Source organism: Corvus kubaryi, unplaced genomic scaffold (genome assembly GCF_017639235.1).
Source record: "Corvus kubaryi isolate FWS band 111438036 unplaced genomic scaffold, C.kubaryi_AGA036_p1.0 137, whole genome shotgun sequence".
Taxonomy (NCBI): Eukaryota; Metazoa; Chordata; class Aves; order Passeriformes; family Corvidae; genus Corvus; species Corvus kubaryi.
In genome coordinates, this window is record NW_024580671.1 from 6,759,650 (window position 1) to 6,779,866 (window position 20,217).

At 41.2% G+C, this 20,217-nt stretch overlaps 1 protein-coding gene across 12 annotated transcripts in view; it reads left to right on the forward strand.

Annotated features, from left to right (window-relative positions):
* Positions 1-7,281: 7,281 nt before the first annotated feature.
* Positions 7,282-20,217, forward strand: part of KCNC2 (potassium voltage-gated channel subfamily C member 2) — a 100,325-nt gene continuing 87,389 nt past the window's right edge. For 6 of the 12 annotated variants that reach the window (XM_042017741.1, XM_042017742.1, XM_042017745.1 and 3 more), the window contains exon 1: positions 7,282-8,030. In XM_042017741.1, the coding sequence (XP_041873675.1) occupies positions 7,398-8,030 (633 nt within the window). In that variant the 5' untranslated portion in view covers positions 7,282-7,397. The remainder of the gene's footprint in view (positions 8,031-20,217) is intronic. The other 6 variants (XM_042017734.1, XM_042017735.1, XM_042017738.1 and 3 more) reach the window with 2 other exon arrangements.

Genomic DNA, 20,217 nt, shown 5'->3' on the forward strand with positions numbered 1-20,217 from the left:
TGCAGAGACTAAGTAGAAACCTCTTTGCTTCCTGCATTGCTCAGGCATCTGATTGCAAATCTGCCTCAGTCAATGATGCTCTGTGGGAGACTTGTGTGCCTTGAACTCTTGGAGTTGCCTTTCTAACAGGTAAACTATAGCTACTCACAGTGGGAAGACAAAAGGGTTGCAAAACAAAAGTATTAAACTGAATCAACAGTAGAAAGTTATTGTTACAAAGTATCTTCTAAACACTGATAATCAATTCCATTGCTGTTGCTTCAGGGCTGCCTCAATGATCATCAGTGCAAGCATCTTCAGGAGATGATCTATTAAAGCATATCCCTGCATTCTTGGGGCATGTGTATTATGGTTTCTTCCTAAAAATAAATGAAAAGAATGGAGATTGCTAGTCATGGGAAGGAGGAAGATGATGGACGAGGTTTCCAGTTGAACTTCAGTGAAACACAGAAACTAGGTGTAACAATGCCAGTCACCTGAAAACCTCTGTAGTCCTTATAATGTGTTTCCATTGATTTTGGTGGCATGTGAAGGAGGGTGTGCTGACTTCCTCAAATAAATCCCTGTCATATGTGATCTTGAAGTGAAGATGTGGATTATGCATTAGATTTGAACTGATTTTAGAAGATAAGTAGAAGTTAGCATTAACTGAAACATGAGACTTTTTCCAGAATATTTTATTGAATGGACCTAATCTTTTGAAAACACAGACTAGCTGCTCAATAACAGTTTGAATATCAATTAGGTAGTAGGTAGAGTGTATGGCTGGATGATAGATAATATAATTTACCAAAATAAAAGTGTAAAGGTCTCTTTTCCTTTTCTTTTTCCCTAGGACTCAAATTATGTCCAAGTCAGTTTGATCACTTCAAAGACTTAGAAACTAAATATCACTTTAAATTTCTTTGCAAGGTTGTTTAGTGGTACATATACTGTCCTTCTGTAAATTGGCTGTTTCTTAGTACAGTCTTTGTCAGTGAAATGGAAATGACAGATGTTTCAGAGCAAATTGTGTTATAGATGTTTTTGTTTTGTTTAGGGTTGTTGTTGTTGTGGTTGGTTTGGGTTTTTTTGGTCTCTTTTCTAAAGAGACTTCTAAAATTACATAATAAGGCACTTCTGTTTAGACAAGTTTAGTTCTTTCAGGGCACACTCTTCTGTAGCTGAAGAAACCTAATTGTCCTGCAATCTAGGTGATCATTTATTATTTATATTATGTGAATGATTAAGACTTGCAACCAGATGAGGCCCTCATTATACTAGCACAAAGTTTTATTATTGATATGTTGCCCAAAAACTTTAGTTAAAATAAATGAGAAGGATAAAAAATAGAAAATCACTGAAATTTGAGGAGTAGAAATTTGAGGAGTAGAATTTCCCAAAATTTTCATGAGACTGCCAGGAAACAGAAGCCAAGTTGGTGAAGGCTACCTCAGCTGTGCTGGCCATGCTGTAAGACAAGATACGTGGCTATGGCATTTCCCCATTTTCCATCTCTCTGAGCTTTCTGAATAGAAGTGGAAAGCTTTATTGCTTTTGAATGAGGAAAGCTTGTACCCGAGAGCTGTTTGGAGACACTGCATTCATTTTCCTGTCTCTTGGGACTCTGTATGCTTGACTAGGACATTCCAAGTCCTTTTTCTTTCAGTCTCTGTAAGTACTAAGAGCACCTAAAAGAAGCTCAGGCCTATTTACATTCTACTTGAACTAAGGAGCGAATGCCTGTTGAGGAGCTCAGTATCATTCTCACTGCCTAATGAGTCCTTACAAAGACACTGCCTTGCTGGGAGGTGGCAGACCCCCAGAAGTGGCATCATGTGCTGGCAAGTTGAGAGTGAGAAAACACATCACTGACCTTTACCTGAAATCGAAGGAAATTTTCAGGGTAGATCAAAAATTCATTTCAACTATTTTAGCACTGGGCACTAAAAAATGTAAGTGTGGACAGAGCCTGAGGCAATACCTCCTTTTATAAGCAGAATGCAATATCCTAAAGCTGTTGAGAAATCTGCATCCCACAAATGTGAATCAGCGCTGACGAAGCTCCTTGAATCACAGCAGAAACAGGTGAGTAATCCTGCCTTCCACCATCTTGCATTGCTAATACCTCTGGCATTAGTAATGGGGGGAACAAAGGGCACCCCAGGGTCATGAGGAAAAAAGGCAGTGACTAGAAGATTCTGGTGAGGTCGACATTTGGGCAAAGGCCATGTGTGATCTACCCCTGATCTAAAGGAACTGTGGAATAAAAAGTGGATGGTGACAGTTTCTAAGGGAGAAGCAGGTGAGAGCAGGTACCCACCTGTGAGAACAGGTACTTTGGATCTGGAAGTTTATGAGCCTGGAGGATGTGATCTATTGGAAAGGCTGCACCTGCATTGTATGAGTGTTCTTGCAGCATCACAGGCAAAACAATCCTGAGGTGGGGGATTTTCACCTTGAACGCACCAACCTCTCCCTTTCTTTTGAAGAGAGAAACCCAAAGCCTGTTTCAATGTACATGCACTTGAGAATTCCATCCCCACCACTAGGGAAGGCAAAGATTTAACCATGTAGCCTGGTTCATACTGGGGATTCCTAATTAGGCAGTGCAATTAGTGCTCACCTGGGTGTTTTTCTACTGTGTCTTGTCCCTTCTCAGGAGACCCCAATCTTGGGTTCACTATTTTTAATTTCCTTGATAAATGTAATATACAAGGACCTTTTCCAGTTTTTCATTTTTTAATGAGAGACACCACATTCCTCAGAATTTCACAAGGAGCTGAAATTTGGAGAAAGGCATATGAAGCACACCTGTCTGTATAAAGCCTCTCATACAGAGAAGTCCTGTGTGCTAGTGTGGGACTAAGAATAGGCTGACTTCATCATAGCTTTCAAATTTTGTACCTCTGTCTTGTCCAATCTTATTTTTATTTATATTTCTCTACAATAAGACTTTTTTTTCAATAATTCTGTTATTGATCCAACCAAGCTTATATCTCAACTCCATTAACTAAAAATGCAATCCTGCACTGGAATTTAAAAATAATGACAACTTTCTGCTAACTTTGTCTTGAGATTCATCCAATTTAACTACACCATGTCTCCTTACACTTCTAGTTCAGAGATGTTTACTCAAGTTATTAATTCAGCATTTTTTGCAGTTTCAGAGTAGGACTCTGACAGATCATCAGACTGATCACCAGTGTACTGCAGTATAATGTGGCTGCCATGTTCTGCAAGATGCATAATGAATTAGTACATGTAATTGTAAATACTAGAGAGGATTATAAATAATAAGGGAAAATAGAAAAATACATGAAAGAAACAAATAGAAGCTTAATAAAATGTTAATGACAGTGGATTTTTAATATAATTAGTTAATTTAGTGAATAATCAGCTAAATTGATATAAGTAGATCATATTTTATCTTTTGCACTGTCTTCAGTCATAGTTTTTGATTATAAAATTGATTTTTTTTCCCAATTACAACATCGTATGAATAATATGAAATAGTGATCTGTAGTAGAAAAACTGGTGGCTTCAACATCTTATGTCCTCCCTAGGATGGCAGATGTTATCTTGCCAGGTTAACCTTCCCAGGGACCCACTAGTTAACAGGGACAGACCTCCTCCAGAAGGTGATTCAGAGCATGCCTTTAGCTGAGGCACACTGTGTTTGTCCTCAAACTTGCTTTCCTTTAGCACCAGTCCTTTCTTCCATTTACTCTTGTTGTTAGACAGCTGGTAATCCAATGACTTTGCATTACAGTACTCAAGGTTGCACAAAGGATGATTGCTCCTACTAAGTAAAATGCTCATTTGCCTTGGGTTTCTCATAGTGATCCTTATATCTAATTTTATTGCTTTGCTGGTTAAAACCATAACATAGGACCTTTCCCTTTGTAAAGGAATTATTAGCCAGCAGGGAAAATCGGTTATGCATTGCTCAGTATCACTCAGTTCCTCAAATAAAGTCCCAAATTCTGAGCTACAGAAATGTTTCCACTTATCTTCTAAATGAATATGTTTGAGCATGTGTGTAAATAGTTTTAGAGTTTGTTGGGGTTTTTTTCCCCCTTTGCAGACATATTTCATGGTAAGATTCACTTAGCAGACACATTTCTCTCCCTTACATATGTTTCATGCTTTCACTCTTACTGGAAGCACTGAGGAGTGCAAAAATTCAGGTCAAACTCTTGTAGGGAGGAAATGAATTAATAAATGTCACTATGTCTATGTAGAATATTGTGATTCAAGAAAATTTCAGCTCTGGAAAGTCAACATCTAACATAATTTCATCCTTCATTGAGAAGTCTGCCACATGATGAAACTACAAGGAAGAATGACACACGGAGAAATTAACAGCATTATATTTAGTGTTATTGAAAGTGAAAATTTTTATATGACTGAAGGACTGTTATATTCTGGAAGAGACCATTCCTTTTCTTGCCTCTCAAAAAAATTCTTTCTGTTGCGTATTCTTTCCATGCAATAAAACCCCCTGCGTGCTTCACAAGTCTGAAGTGTCAAGAGGTTGCTCATAATACCTGCCTGTTTCATGGCAATGGCATTCCAGATATGACTGTAAGGATTTTGTTTATGAGATGCCATCCTTGTTAGTCTTAGGTTTCTTAGGATGTTGGGTGGGTTGTGAGGGGTTTTTTGGGGGGTGGGTAGCAGGGCTGGGTTTAGGGGGGGGTTGTTGATTTTGTTATTGTTGGGGTTTTTGTAGTAGTTTGTGTGTTTTGTTTTTGTTCTGGAGGGGTCGGCTTGTCTTGTAATTTGAGCACAGTGGCAGTTCAGAAGGAAGTCCTAGTACTCTGATGACACAGTTTGTGTAGTGTTTTGGCAGCTACTGCCACCCTATGGTTTTCCATAATGGATGAATGCTGCAGAGCTTTAATGTGTTGCATTTCTCCAGAAACCTGTTTTAGGTCAGAGAGAAGACAATGAATATTCCTTTTGTCTTACTCCCTCCTTCTCTATGTCCCCTTTTCAGAAAAATCCCATCTGCAAAGAAAATCAAATATGGCATGAGAGGCCATAGGTGGCATTAGGATGGCAGAATCTTTTCCACTCTTTTTACAACTATGTCATTGAATATTAATTTTGGTTCCAAGGGTTCTCACTAACTGATTATATCCGCTTTGGCAGGATAGATTTTGCTCTTTTTTTTTTTTAGGAACTTCAAAATGTACATCTGGAGAAAGCTTGCAAAACCCATTTCTTAAAGTTGCTGCTGCTTTGGGAGCCTGTGTTTACATCATGGATGCCACATATAGACAGATCTGGGTTAAAGCAATCTGGTCTAAGCAGAGTGTCCTCTGAGCATTGCTTCCAGCAGAGCTTTGCCCTCCAGACGCCAGCAAGTGCCCAGCCGAAGGCTCTGATGCGGAAAGAGGACGTTTCAGATACCATTATTCCACTCATTGCCCTCCTTCAGGCCAGGGAATACCCTTTGCGCGGAGGAAGACTTTTTTTTCTTTTGAGGAAGCAGCAAGAGGGATCACCCCTCATGTTGTATATCTTCTCTTTGGGGCTGGAAGCTTCTTTCCCTTTGACCAACCCAGCTGAAACCAAGCATCACTGTAGGTTGTCGAAAATAACTCAGCTGGCTTGGAGGCAGAGATATTGGACTCTCTCACATACTATAGTGCACAGGCATTGGTTTTCCTCATATATTATTGGGGACTCTCAAGTTCCATCCCCTCTGCCACACCCAACCTCAAATCTATGCAGTGCACGAAGTCTGAAGTGCACCTACTGCTCTTTATTTTTCCTAGCTGACATGGAAATCGGATCCCTCTCGTTGAGCCGGCTCCCCAACCCCCGCTGCCGGCCCGCGCAGGAGCTGGCTCTGGGGGCTCCCCCGGCACCCTGCGCATTCCCTGCCCCGCCCGCCGGGGCTGTGCGGGCGCTCTGTGACCCCTCTCCTGGGGGCTGAGCAGCTCCTCTCCGCAGTCACCTGTAGCTAGCGCTGATTTTTCTGCATTCCTCCAAAAAATATCTATTCTCAGCCCCGATCCCTTCCCGCGTGTTTTACTTGAGTGAACCAAATGTCCGTGTATCAGGAGCGGAGGCGGTGTTGCCTTTTTCGGAAAGATGCGGTGTTTGTTTTCGCTGTCGCCTCCCTGCGTCCCCCAGGCTGGTAGCGCGGGACCGGAGGGGTGCGGAGGGCCGGCTCGGCTGCCCCTGCCCCCGCCCCGGGGAGGAGCTCCGGCCCCAAATGAGGTACGATTTCACCTTTGGATTCGTCTTCCCGGAGCACCACTGGAATTGCGGCCGTCCCGGTTCCCTGTGCGCCCCGGCCCCCCGCTCGTGGCTCTGCGGTTCGCCGGTGGTCCCCGCTCCCAGCCCCGACGCGGAACGGCCGCATCCCCCCTTGTAAAATGAGGGGAGCGGGATCTCCGCGCGGGCGGTGGGAGCCGCTGTTACGCCTGTCGGAGTTGAGCATGGAGGGAGGCGAAACAGCCACCTGAACGCGGAGAAACACCCGAACCGACAACAAGTAGTCTCGCCTGGCAGGGCGGCACGGAGAGCGGCAGGGGCCGGAGTCCGCCCGGGAAGAGAAGCCGCCGTCGCTCCTCCGGCAAAGGTACCGGCGAGAGAGACCCGCGGGGCTGGCGGGGGAGCGGGAGGGACCCGCGGCGGCGCTGATCCCACCTGCCCTTCCCCGAGATGCGCGCTCGCCTTCGTGATTTGTCTGAGAAAGTAGCGAGCCGAGCTCCACGAATACAGCTTTTCCCGGAGTGTGCCTGCTGCCTGCGTTTATGGGGGGCTTGGTATTTCTTCCCAAAAAGCAACCTTTTCCTCCCTCCTACAGTGGGGTTGGGGGGGAGCACAGAAAAATATTTAAGCCTTCTTTTTTCCCCCTCGTTAAGCTGTTAGGATAATAAAAGATAGATGCCCCTTAAATAATTAACCGTACACTTTCTGTTTCATCAGCTCTGTTCACACAGCCCCCTGAGGGAGAAGGGGGTGGGGACGGTGGTGGATCCGTACGCGGTGGAAGCAGCAGCAGTGCCATTTCGGTAGCCTGCTTCCAGGGGAAGCGGGAGATAGCCCGGAGCTGTCTCCGGAGCGGGCAGGCGGCACAGCCCTCCGCGGAGGAGCGTGCGGAGCTGGCCGGCGGTGGGTGGCGGGGCGGGGCGGGCCGGGAGGGCTCTCCCCGGAGTGCAGGTTCGCGGGAGATCTTGGGAGGGGTCTGGGACAGGCCGTGACCGCGGGGAATAGCCCTCCTACGGTGGTGCCTGGAGGGCTTCTCCTCGATTTCTTCTGTTTGCGTTTAAGGCAGAAGCTCGTTCCCCGCGGACCTGCCGGCGACCGGCTGCCCCCCGCCCAGCGACCGGCGCGCCCCCCTCCCAATCCCCGCCGCCGCCTCCCGCGCTCTCCCCAGTCATGTCCCACCCGGAGCGATGGGGAAGCTCGAGGACAACGAGAGGGTGATCCTCAACGTGGGGGGCACGCGGCACGAGACCTACCGCAGCACCCTGAAGACCCTGCCGGGGACCCGCCTGGCTCTGCTCGCCTGCGAGTCCCAGAGCGAGTCCCCGGGCGGCGAGGAGCCGCCGCCGCCCCCCAACCCGCCGCCGCCTCCGGCGGGCGGCTGCCCCGAGCCCGGCAGCGGCTGCAGCCCCCGGGGCAGCGGCGGCGCCAGCGAGTTTTTCTTCGACCGGCACCCAGGGGTCTTCGCCTATGTACTCAACTACTACCGCACCGGCAAGCTGCACTGCCCCGCCGACGTCTGCGGGCCGCTCTTCGAGGAGGAGCTGGCCTTCTGGGGCATCGACGAGACCGACGTGGAGCCCTGCTGCTGGATGACCTACCGCCAGCACCGCGACGCCGAGGAGGCCCTCGACATCTTCGAGGCACCCGACCTGCTGACGGGCGAGCCGCCCCCCGACGGCGACGACGACGACCTGGCCGCCAAGAGACTGGGCATCGAGGACGTGGGGGCGGCCGCCGAGGGCAAGGGCGGGCGCTGGCGGCGGCTGCAGCCCCGTGTCTGGGCGCTCTTCGAGGACCCTTACTCCTCCCGCGCCGCCAGGGTAAGCGCCGCCGGCCGGCGCTCCCACCGGCGGCTGGGGAGGCCGAGGGGCTGCCGGGGTCCCCTGATCGGGAGTCGGCATCACCGGGAAGCTCGCCCCGCTTGGGGTGTGCGTGCAGAAGTGATGCTTTGGTGGGCCACTGCAAGGGGGGGCATCGGTCCGCGTGGGGTGGTGATGCGTGTCCCCTCCACATCTGCAGGCAATGTCAGGCACCACGGGGGTCCCGCTGTGCCAGCATCCTCCCCATGGGAGTGTACGTGGGGTGAGGTGGGAGCTGTGCTCCCAGAAGCCTGCAAGGGAGCCACGGTCACCCCCCTAGCCTGTGTGGGGGTGTGGAGGGGGTGACTCACTGATGGACCTGTTTGTGTGTAGGTGTGAGCAGGAACAGCCCCAAGGCACCCTCATCTGCCCGGAGCACCTGCATGAAGGTGCGTTTGGGGCTGGGGCAGCTGGCCTGAGGTCTCGTGTTTGGGGTCAGGTGGTGACAGCGACACGGGAGAGCGACCTCAGTCCTTTCTGAGCTTTGCTCTGTCTGCACTGGTAGGTGATCCTGGTTCAACAAAGTAAATGCGACAGGGGGTCACCCTGGCTCTTCCTCCATTGATTTCTCAGGGTGACCCTGACTGGCTCAGTGACTGAGGATCTGGGGATAAGACAGTAAATGATCGAACTGACTTCCTCTTATTTAGATAGGGGTTTTAGATTTTGGTGCTCACTACTTCATACTTTGATGACTTGGATTTTAGTTCTGTCTTTTTGTTGCAGTCATCAGTGGTGATGTGGGTTTGCTTTCTAACCCAGGGCTTTGGAGCAAACAAATGATTGTAATTCCTTTAAGAGAAATATGCAGTGGTGTCTCTAATTTAACCAGAAAAGCAACCTCCATCAAATCCTCCCTGCAATACAAGACAAAGGACTTGTAATAGGAAATGCCTGGTTATAAAATGGCAATTAAGTATTTTGTAGCATATTTATCAGGATTTCCTCAAAGTATTCAGAGCTAAACCTCATTCTGCAGAAAGTGCAGTTATGGTGGGTGTAATCTCCTAGTCAGTTCCACTTATTCCGCTGGCAGTCTCATAGATGTGCCCATAAATGTGTGGTTAAGTGACGTCTGGAATTGTGCCCCATGGCACGATGCAGTTTCTGCCCGCTCACCCTATGAGCTTAGTGAGGTAAGTTAAAGTCCTCACAGTTATTGCTGTCATTTGCTGAGTGCCAATGTTGTTTATGTTTTTGAAGGTTGCCTACCAGTATGTTTTCCTTCGACAGCTGGCTCCAGTTGATTCTTAAAATATGTTTTTAATAAAGAATGGGTTCTGAAGAAAAGCTACCAGAAGTGTCTATCTTTGCTCATCAGTGACATACCCACATCTTGCATCTCAGCTGTCTGAATCCTAAAGAAAATCTGGCTGTCAGTTACCTGACAAACTGTAGTGTATGTGGTGATTGCCCTGCAGGTTTTCTTTCACTTGCTGTCTTGTGGAAAGTTGCTGACAGTGTCAAAACTGCAGCTTTTACGACAGAGAATCTTCCTGCTCAACTTTGCTGGAGAACTGAGAAGTATGGAGTTAATGTTAAGTGGAAGATGCCAGGAGAAATAGGAAGGTAGACATGCTCTTGTGTCCTGGCATTGCCATGGGGTTTTCAGCCCAGTTTGACAGAACCTGTAGGCACTTGCTTTCCAATTCTTCTATCTGTAATAGAACCGTTAGTGATTCGGGTGAAGATATTCCAAGTTTGCAAAATGAATACGGTAATTAACACTACAGTTGGAAATCACAACATGGCACTATCAATCTCTTAGAAGATAAGAGTATTTACTTTTTATAACTCAAAAACTGGTTTTAAACATTTTATTCTGATTTCAAACCCAGGCAGCCAGTATAAGGCAGTGTCAGAACCATAACAACAGCGTCTAAATCTCTATTTTCATTTTCTCAAGATCTGTACTTGATCTTTCAGGTAGGGAGACAATTTCAAGAATTTCTGGTGAGTTTTAAAGCATTAAAGTGAATTTGTAGTTAAGGACTCACATGCACTTAGTAAGCAGTCTTGAACATAGTAATTTAAGGTGATGGTAACCTTAGTTTGGAACTGAGACACTTACATTTTTCTTGAAACAAGAGCCATTATTTTCTGAGTATTCTGGCAAATACACTCTTGTTTTATGTCAGCTGAGATGATGACTAACTCTAAAAACATTTGAGTGAAATCTTGGGCTTACTGAAATCAAGACAAAACTCTGTGAACTTCAATCTTTGCCTCACAGTGTTAGTTACTGACTCATACACAACTAAGATTATGGTGGGGCTGCTTAGTGGTAAACTTTCCTCAGAACTGTGATAATTATTTTCTTTTAGCATTACTGATTTAGGTTCACCAGTGTCTTTTTTGGGAATTATGATACTGATAAAAATGGGCTATTTTCTGTTAATGAAATGGTACTTAATATTTGTGATTTTCTTTATTCTAAACTGTGATCTCTAAAAATAGAAATTTATAGAAATTCAAATATAAGTTGCCATGGTAACCTCTTTGGGGATAGTGCATGCACAAGATTATTCTAGCAAGACCATCCAGTGATGTTATATAAATAGTGGAACTAGTTTGTTGACAAGAAGGTTTACTTTATTTGAGATTCTAAAAAAACTCAACTTTTAGTGCATGCAATTTGGTAGTGAGATAGTGACATCTACTAAACATGGGGCTTGTAAATATAAAATGTAATCCATGTATATATGATTGCTTTGAAGCCTGCAACACTTTTCTTTGTTTCCCAAGTTCAGGAGTTAGGTTGGAATGTTATTTCTGTTTTCATATTATCATTTTGGGTTTCATAGACCGTGAAATGAAATTAAAGAGTACAGCCATACTCCTTTCACTCCACGCTTAATAGAACAATCATTCACAAAAGGCTGTGTAGCACAATGCTGTTACATAGATATGGAAAGCTACTGGCATAAGGTACTGTCATAGGAGGAGGAGGAGTGCTGGGCAACTGAATCTTTCTGCATTAGTTTAAACATCTCTGAAACAGACACCTAATTCTTATCTGACTAAAACATGCACCGTTTTGCTAGTTAATATCTGTCAGTGATTTTGGTGTCAGGGGCTTCTAAGTGCCAGGTACTTGCTTGCTTTAGTAAAGCACAAAGATACATCTAAGTAGTTTGTAAGAAAGTACAAGAGGCAATATTAGGTGCTGAGTTCAGAAAGGGTCTGCAGATGTCCAGCAGGAACTGGAATGCTAGTGCTCGTCTCAGATATCATATTTCAAAGTAATTACCTTTAAAGCCTTTTAACTTTTGAAAAATAGGTGAAAAATGATGCTGTTTAAAGAAGTAATTAGTATTTGTCATTGATTTCTCCTAAGGATTATTGATTACTCCTGTACTGAGTGCAGGAATGCAAAAATGGCCCTGGGATTCACCAAGTCCATAGCTATATATCCTTAATGTTTTGAGAAGACTGTAAATCTGTTCATGGATAAGGGGACAGCACCTGCCAAGTTGGGTAGTTAAGCAGTGCGGGAGTCAGCGTGGCCCAGGGCACTCGAGCTGGCACTGCTGTTTGCAGCAGCTGAAGGCAACTTACAGCCCCTTTGCTATGGTTTTTATCTCTAAGAAAGATCATAATTACTTGGTTTACAAGGAAATATAAATCCTAATTAGCAAGTATTTGTGAAGTTTGCTGTAAGTAAATATTCACTGCAATGCAAATAAACCCACAAAAGCCTTGCAGTCTAGGCATCAAGATACTTACATCTTGCAAGTGTTCTTAAAAATACTAATGCTGCTTCATAGCAACATGGGGAGCTGTATTTGAGCAATGGGTAGTATTTTTGGAGGGAAATACAAAGTTTCCATCTACTGCTTTACATGATGTTAAATTGTCAAGAGATTCCTTTCAGCATCCCATTGCGTCTACACCAGCTTTGAACATGTGGTGATGTGAAGAATCAGCTGAAATGAGTAAGATGGGAGAGAGGAAAAATGCGATTTTATAGATTCCCTCGAGAAGCTAAAGATACAGAAATTATGTTGGAGAACATTCTTATCAAAGATAACTTACGTCTTTATTTGGTGGCTTGTTTATGTTTTCTCCAGGTACCTAGATACCTGTTTTGATACCTGTCAAGAAAGTCTTGATTTAGGAAGCCTGTCATGTACTATGGTGAATGACTGAAGTGAGTTATATTTTTAGAGCTTTGCCTGTTCTGATGCAAGACAGGTTTTATTTTTGGTGGAAACAACACTGCTGCAGTAGTCTGAAATATTGTGAATGGAGTGGTGAAGGTACATTAATCTTAGAATATATGTTTGTAGATTAATAGTGAAGAGCAAAGGTTTGCTTTCTTAACTGATAGGAAGCCCTTTAATACATAAATGAAAGTCTTTATTCTGTCCTTTATTAACCGAGGAAAGCAGGTATAGATTAGATTAGATTTTACCATTCAGTTATTGGTTAGGCAGACAAGGTTGATGCTTTAAAGAGGGTATTCCTTTTGTTGGTAATCAAAGCACTGAATATATTTGTAAGTGGGAAAATAGTCAATTACGTTCAATTGGTGAAAAACGATCACTCTGCTTGAAGCATTTGTACTATGGGAGCTGTCTTTTTTAAAAGATGTGTTTCTAATGACAAAAGTCATAATGCATTACTGTTACAGATATTCATACACTCTGTAGCTTCATGTATACATGTAACTAAATCACATTGTAAGTAATTTTTATTAATTTACTTCTGGCATGCTGGCTTTTAAAAGTCTTAATTGGAAATTCTGGCTTAATACATGATGTATACAACATAAATTAGCTTGATATAACTTAAGGGTAGATGATCTCTGATGGTACTGACATATCAGTGAGGTAAAATCAGCAAGATTTCTGCCTTCCTAACTTCTGCCTCTTCCTCTACAGCTGTTCTGCCTGATGCTGCTAGTGTTTCCATGGAAACAAGCCAGCTCTTGGCTTCCTCTTCCCATTGAAAACAGCCTTCTCACTGTCACTTATTCATCTGGGAACAGGATTTTGTCATGGCTCTGACATAAATGACACAGAGATGATCTGTCCTGTCATTTCAGAAATAGATGCTATTAGGTATGTGCATGTGCATACAGCCAGATTTGTCTTTCAGTGACTCTAAAATAATTTGGTTAATGGATTTAGGTTGAATTTGCTTTGGTGTAACTGGAAGTGGAAATCAGCTAATTAGACACAGCCCAATATAGTAACGGTGTGAGAAGTACTTTTGATTGAGAAATCTGGCAGACCATGTTATCTTCTTTTATGTAGTTAATATAGAATGTAGTATTTGTCATGTTTGTTTACAGTGGTAAAATTCTTAAATGGTTTACTTTGAGGATGAGAATATATCCTCAAACTGATTAAGATGGTGGTGGGAGGAATAGCTCACAACTTGGGATGAATATTGTATAGGTTTCAGTGCTACTGTCAGGTGAGGAATCACGTTATCATGCACATCATGTGATGCAGTCAGAAGGTGAACTAAGCAATGCAAGAAAACTGGTATCATCAAGGTCCTTTTATTCTTCAGGTGTTTGGTACCTAGTCCAAAGTAAATATATCAATCAATACCCTGTGAAGAAATCAGCATTTTTGCTTGATTTGGTGAATTTGTGTTAAGTCATAATCAAAAAAGTTCAGAAGTCAGACAAATTCCATATCCTTGATTAATATCCTTCACTGTAGAGACTTTAATATACTATAAGAGAAGTTTGTGTAAAATTTGCCTGTCCTTTTCTCCCTCAGTGATCATTGGCAGAACACGATTGTTCTCTTCCTAAGAAGTTGCCATGCAATTGGGGTAGAAGAATGAGAAGAGGAAAGGCTCCCTCTATAAATTTTTAATATTTTAATAATCTCTTCGAAAAGGGTTGTCCAGTAGTTTTAAGATGGAAGAAACAAGTTCTTCTCATTATCAAGTGCTTTTTCAGCATTGTTCATTCCTCAAGAGAGAGTTCCTACTTGTCCTGTGCTTCAGATTCATGGCTTGTCTTAGGGAAAGACAGTTTCCTTCAGCCATAACTGGAAAGAGAGGGTTTATGCTCTCTATATTTAGCACCCAATGGGGGTAGTATTTTCCCTTTTAATTCTCTTTACTAAACTTTTCTTTAGACCTCACTTCTGTTAGCATAGTTTACATAAACTTACTGATTCAGTGTAAAAACTTGTGGGGATTTCTGCAGGGTTTTGGTTGGTTTTTATTTTTTTATTGTGAGTAAATTAGTTAGGCAAATAAAATACAGGTATAGTAATAGTCAGAATATCAAGATATCAGCTGTCATTCTACTTAGTATATTTCTTATACAGTTCGTTTACACACTCTAGTTCTTTCACAAGCACACACTTTTCCAGTAAAATCAGTAATTGCATAGGAATTCAAATTTTATTCTAAAGAAATGCTAAGCAAAGCTATTCAATAATTTTATATGCAGAGGAAATAGGGGAACTACGTCCAGTCCTATGTGTTCTCTTACTTCCAAAGAGGCTTTTCCCTCATGCAACGGCTGAAACATGAGAATATTTCACACATCAGAAATAATTTATACTGGTGAACAAAATATTCAGTTGGGGTAATGTGCAAGGACATAGTAATACAAATTTAGCTTGGCAATATTTATCAGTGTGGTCATAGGGATTCAAGTTGTAGTGATGACCTGGTACATTTTTTTCCTTACAGTGATATACACGTATGTGTTGATATAACTAAATGGTAATTTTGTCAGAGTGCTATAGAAATAGCTGTGGAGAATGAATATGAAATCACACATTTTTGGATTTTTTTTTGTTTTTGTTTTGTTCTACTAATTTGTTTAATTAACATCTTTGTTGGTGTTTTATGATGACTAAAGGAGTTTCGAAGGAAAAACTCCACTTCCATCTGTTAATCAGAAGTGTTAAAAATAGAATGCCATCTAATCACATGAAACACAATTTCTTGTGGTTTGTGATTTGCTTTACAGATTTCTTGGCTGAAGTGGTGGCTTGAAGCTTAAAAATGAAATTATCCAATTATGTATTATGGCAATGTGTTGTTATTCCCCCTGCTGCTTCTAAGTTGAAAATTCTGAGATGTTGCTGTGGTTTTGGTCTTTCTACCAGTAGGTTAATTATTACAGGAGTGTGATAATTCAGTTCTTTCTTCTTACATACAGCCTTTTGTAGTTTCTTAGTCTTTCTTGGTGAACCTCAGATATTGGGTCTTTGATATATTCCAGCAAAATGCTGTAAACAGAGAACAGTCTCTTAGCCCAATGCAGAATAATGTGGTAAAGTTCATTAATATGCATGAAATATGACACACAATATGATCTAGGCTTGGTTCTGAAATAAGTATAGTTTTAAATAAGTATGGTTTAAAGTGTTTACATTTCCATTAGTGTATAGCATGCAGAATTACATTTTTCCACTTTGTCTCATCTTTATAAAGATTAAGTATCCCTTGAAGGTTGTGCATTTGGCTTGGATAATTTTTAGAGTACTAAAGATATAATAGATATATAGCAGTAAACTTCTTTTTAACTGTTTAATCCTTACCCTAAGAGAAATAATTCTTCTTTGGCAATGACTTCCACCACACTAAAATGCTTGCTTTGATAAAAGCACAAGGCTATTCCAGTATTAGGAATCTGATAGTACCTGGGATTTTAGAGCAACAGAAATCAAATGCTGAAACTCAGTTAATGGCAGAGAAAATTGCATTGGAGGAGATGAAATTTAGTAGAGTGACAGAAAGGGCTGCAGAAAAGTGCTGTGAAGTGCTGGGTACATGTTGTTTCCATAATGCAGAGCACAGGCTGAGTTCCCAGCAATTTTGCCAGGGGACTGTGTTGGTGCCTGCTGCAGCACTGAGCGAGAGTTTAGCCATGCCCAACAGCACCCTGCTGGTGGGCACTCTTAAGGAGGGGAGGAATAATGTCTTCTAGTCACATTTCTGTTGGCCTAGGTAATTTCTCAGATTGTGAACTTTCACAAGATATACTAGGCTTTTATATGCTGTGTACTGTAAGATTGAGGATAATCAAATAAGTAGTAATTAATATTTGATATAAAGCCTGTACAATAACAGAACTTTAATTTTTTAAAATGTAGATATAAAAATTATTACAGGAAAATGTAAATATGTTTTTGAAGTATACAAATGTCTGGGTATAAATTTTCTTTAGTTCTTAGACAATATCAAAGGAAATGTCCTCAATAGTCCTTATTTTTACATGGGTATTTGAAAATTCTCTGAACTTTTAAAGTGAGCAATATTCTTTATTGGCAGTTGGTAATCCTACTAATATGAATGGCAATTATGTTAAATAATTGGTTTCAGGAGTATCTTCATTTTCACTGGATAATTGTATAAAGCTGAAAGGGTTAACTTTGATATTTTTTTATTAATATCATTGAAAGTGTTACACAGGTCTTTTTTATGACAGAAATGTTTCAATATTCTAAATTGAATCCAGATATGGTTTGGAGAAGAACCTTAGTTGTCTTCCTGGTTTCTGATCTCATTTGGGAAATAAATTTTCTTGCATTTGGAGTTCTAGATCTGATACCTACCATCAGATTTTCATTTGAATTTTAGGATGTAATTGATGCACAAGCATATCTGAGTTTCACCTTGAACATTCTTCCCTTGGTCTGCAAAATTATTTAAAAAAATTATAAATAACTCAGTGGGGATGGAGTTTTGTTTTTCTACAGCTTCCTGAGAAGGGAAGTGGAGACTGAGGTGCTGATTTCCTGATATCCAGCAACAGGATGTGTGAGAATGATTCAAAGCTGCCTCAAAAGTTTAGGCTGGACACTAGGAACCATGTATTTACTGAGAGGGTGGTCACACACTGAAACAGCCTTCTTAGAGAAGTGGTCAATGTCCCAAGTCTGTCAAAGTTTAAGAAGAATTTGGGCAATGCCCTTAAAACCATGCTTTAACTGTTGATTCAGCTGTGAAATGGTCAAACAGTTGGACTAGATGGTTGCTGCAGGTCCCTTCCAACTGAAGGAATCTATCCTATTCTAAAGAAGTAAGTTCTGGTTTTCCAACCTTCTTTCCCTTACAATGGAAAATTAAGTCCTTTTATTTAATAATGACGGTGTTTCATGTTTTCATGGTTTAAAAACAAAAGTGTATGTAGTAAAAGGCATATAATAAATGACATCAACATTGTTTTTTAGGGTAGATATCAAACAGGGTAGGATTTCAGTGTAGGTATTGAACATCAGCTTTGCTATGTAACTCATTATCTCTTCATTGTCTGGTAATACTTTATGTTAAATTGATTTAAACACCTTAGGCATCTTAATCCTTTGGCCAGTAAATTTTATTGCTGGCAGTATTAGAGACTATTTAAATATAGTTTCAAATTTGAGAACTGAGACTTTTGACAGCAGGACAGAATTATTTTCCTGATTGCCTAGGTGATATACCTGTGCAGCTTGGAAAAGAAGTGGCTGTGTTTGTCATTTGTCTCCAAAACAGGCATGTGAAGCTAATATTGCAGTGACCTGTGAATGGTCAACAAAACTGGTTTGATGCATTGCAGCTACAGGGTCTCCTTGGTTAGTCATTGCATTTTTTAAGTTGGTGCTTTGATAGCAGAAAAAATAAACTGGGGGAATTAAAAATGAAAATAAATATTAATATCAGGGAAAATTACGTCTTGGGGAAAAATGAACCCTTATGGACTGAAGCAAAGAAAATGTTTTAATTAACTTGGTTTATCACAATATATCCAGCCAAACCTTAAAACTGGCAAAGATATTTCAGGTTGCATGTCTATTTCTTTTGACTGATGTTCACTGTTTTAAGGATGGAAGATGCTGGGGTTTTATGAACTGCAGGTTTATCTATTTAAACTTCTTGCTCCAATTGCCACTTCCTTAGTCTTTTAGTGAGATGGGAGCTTTGATCTTTTGATCTTTTCAAAATTACTTCCCTAAGGACTAGGTTATGACATTTTTGAAACAGCTACAGTAAGTAGGTACAGTCTGCACCTCCATCCAGGAGCTGTGACAGCATTAAGTGTCTCTTAAAACTCTCTCTGAAGGTTCTCAGAATTGGTTCTTATTTGTTTCTTCACTCTTCAACAGCACTGCGTTGCATTCAGTATCTTGCACTGTCACTGAGCCAATGGCTAGCTATTCTAGTACTTCTGAATCACTGCTCCTTCCAATGCTTTTGTATTAGAATTTACCATTTTGCTATGGCTTGAAGTGCAATGATAGCTGTAGATACCTATCTACTGTTAATATTACTTTAGTAGCTGTGTTAGCAGTTTTTCTTTGAAAGTGTGATAGCTTGCCTCAGTGAAATGAAAACCCTGCAAAATTTCAATGACTTTGTATTCTCAACAATTTAAAGGCATTTGAATTTAGTATTTGGCAGCAGAAATGTACCCATTAGTCTCTAGAGAAGTGCAGATGTAGTTTATGTTGGGTTTGTATTTCATTAGAGCAACCTCTCTTGCACTGCAGTCCTGACAGATTCATGTGATAAAGGCATTCCTCTTTGAAATGATACCTGCTTTCTTCACATATCAAGAGCTAATTTTCTAAAATAATGTGAAGAAATATTAAACTCCTATTTTGTGCTGCTGCTGTTTGTGCTCCTTGCAAATAGAGATCAGGAGATGTGTGTTAGTGATTATAATGAACAAACTTCGCCAATTTTGTTTGTTTACTGGCAAAGCAATTTTAAAATAACAAGGCAATTGTTACAGTTTCCTAATCACACTGTTAGTAATATGTTGCCTTCAGAAACCCAAGCCTTGTCTGTGGTTGGGAAAGTCTTGGAAAAAGTGGAGGCTAAAGGAAAATATGTGACCTAAATTTTTCATTGCAATTCTACTGTTCAGACAAGTACAGTGTGACAACTGTGTGCACTGCAGAAATGTAAAAATGGGGTGAAATGTGAGCATGAGACAGGAGGGAGAATGTTTGGGATCCTAGTGCTTTCAGACTTCAGGTATTCTTATCCATATATAAATGTGGATGCAAATATTTTTTTGTGTTTGTATAGATGTATGTACATGCACAGACACAGATATACATTTATAAACAAATTAACACATAGATGGTCCTGACCTGTAATTATGATAGTCAATAAGATTTTATTTTCCATTTTTTCCCCCATTTGTCCTTGAATATTTTAATGAAGAAGCTGCATCCTAGATTTCATTACTTAATCAGGTGTTCTTGCATTTACATGTTTAATTCAGCTCCTGGCTGTAAGTTTGAGTAGAGTTTCATGGACTGTGTGAGTATCTTGCGTTTTTAAGCTGTGATGGATCAGTCTTACTAGATATGCGTATATATTACTATATTGTTTTACAGTAATTAATCATGTTTGATAACAGGAGTAGGGTTCCATTCTTTATAAATTTTATCTCACTAAACATGGGAGAAACCTGAAGGAGTTATATAATTTAAGACATCTTATTTTCTGTGAATTGCTATCTCATTGGTGATTCTCATGGCCAATTAAAGTTATTCCTGTTTGTCAAAACATATGTTCTTTAAAATATTTTATAAGACATTTTAAGAAAGTAATTTCTCCCAGGGATGCAGTTTTCCCTTCTTCAGCTTTAGTAAGGGGATATATTAAATAAAATCAGATTTGGCAATCATTTACATCAGGCCATGTTGATAACACACACAGTGATTTTTCATCTTTGAAGTATTGCAGTCTGTTTTATTATTACTCTGTCTTTTTTCATTTAGTTCTTTTTTTGAAAGGAGTAGAAGATCAGTTCAAGTTAAGTTCATACATCTCTGCTTCTTGGGAGGAATATTGACTAATGAGAAGCACAAAACCATGAAACCAACATTTAAGCAAAAGATGCAGAATGTCATAATACAGTGAAAGCTGGGAATGGTGTAGGGATTACGTCATGATGAACTCATTTGGTCAGGCTAGGAGAGACATCAAGAGTGAAGAGGGATCAGGAACTAAAGTGCTAGCAGGGAGTTCTGGAGATCCAGGTTTATGTCTCTGTGGTTCACCCTTGACTGCAAACTGGGAAGATAAAAATGCTCTCTTACCCTAGAAAATAAAAAAAAAAAAGTAAGAAATGTAGTGCTCAAATAACAAATAAAATACGAGTTTTACAAAAAGAAGGAATTGTATTTTTGTTCATGACTGTAAAACATAGTGCAAAGGAGAGCTT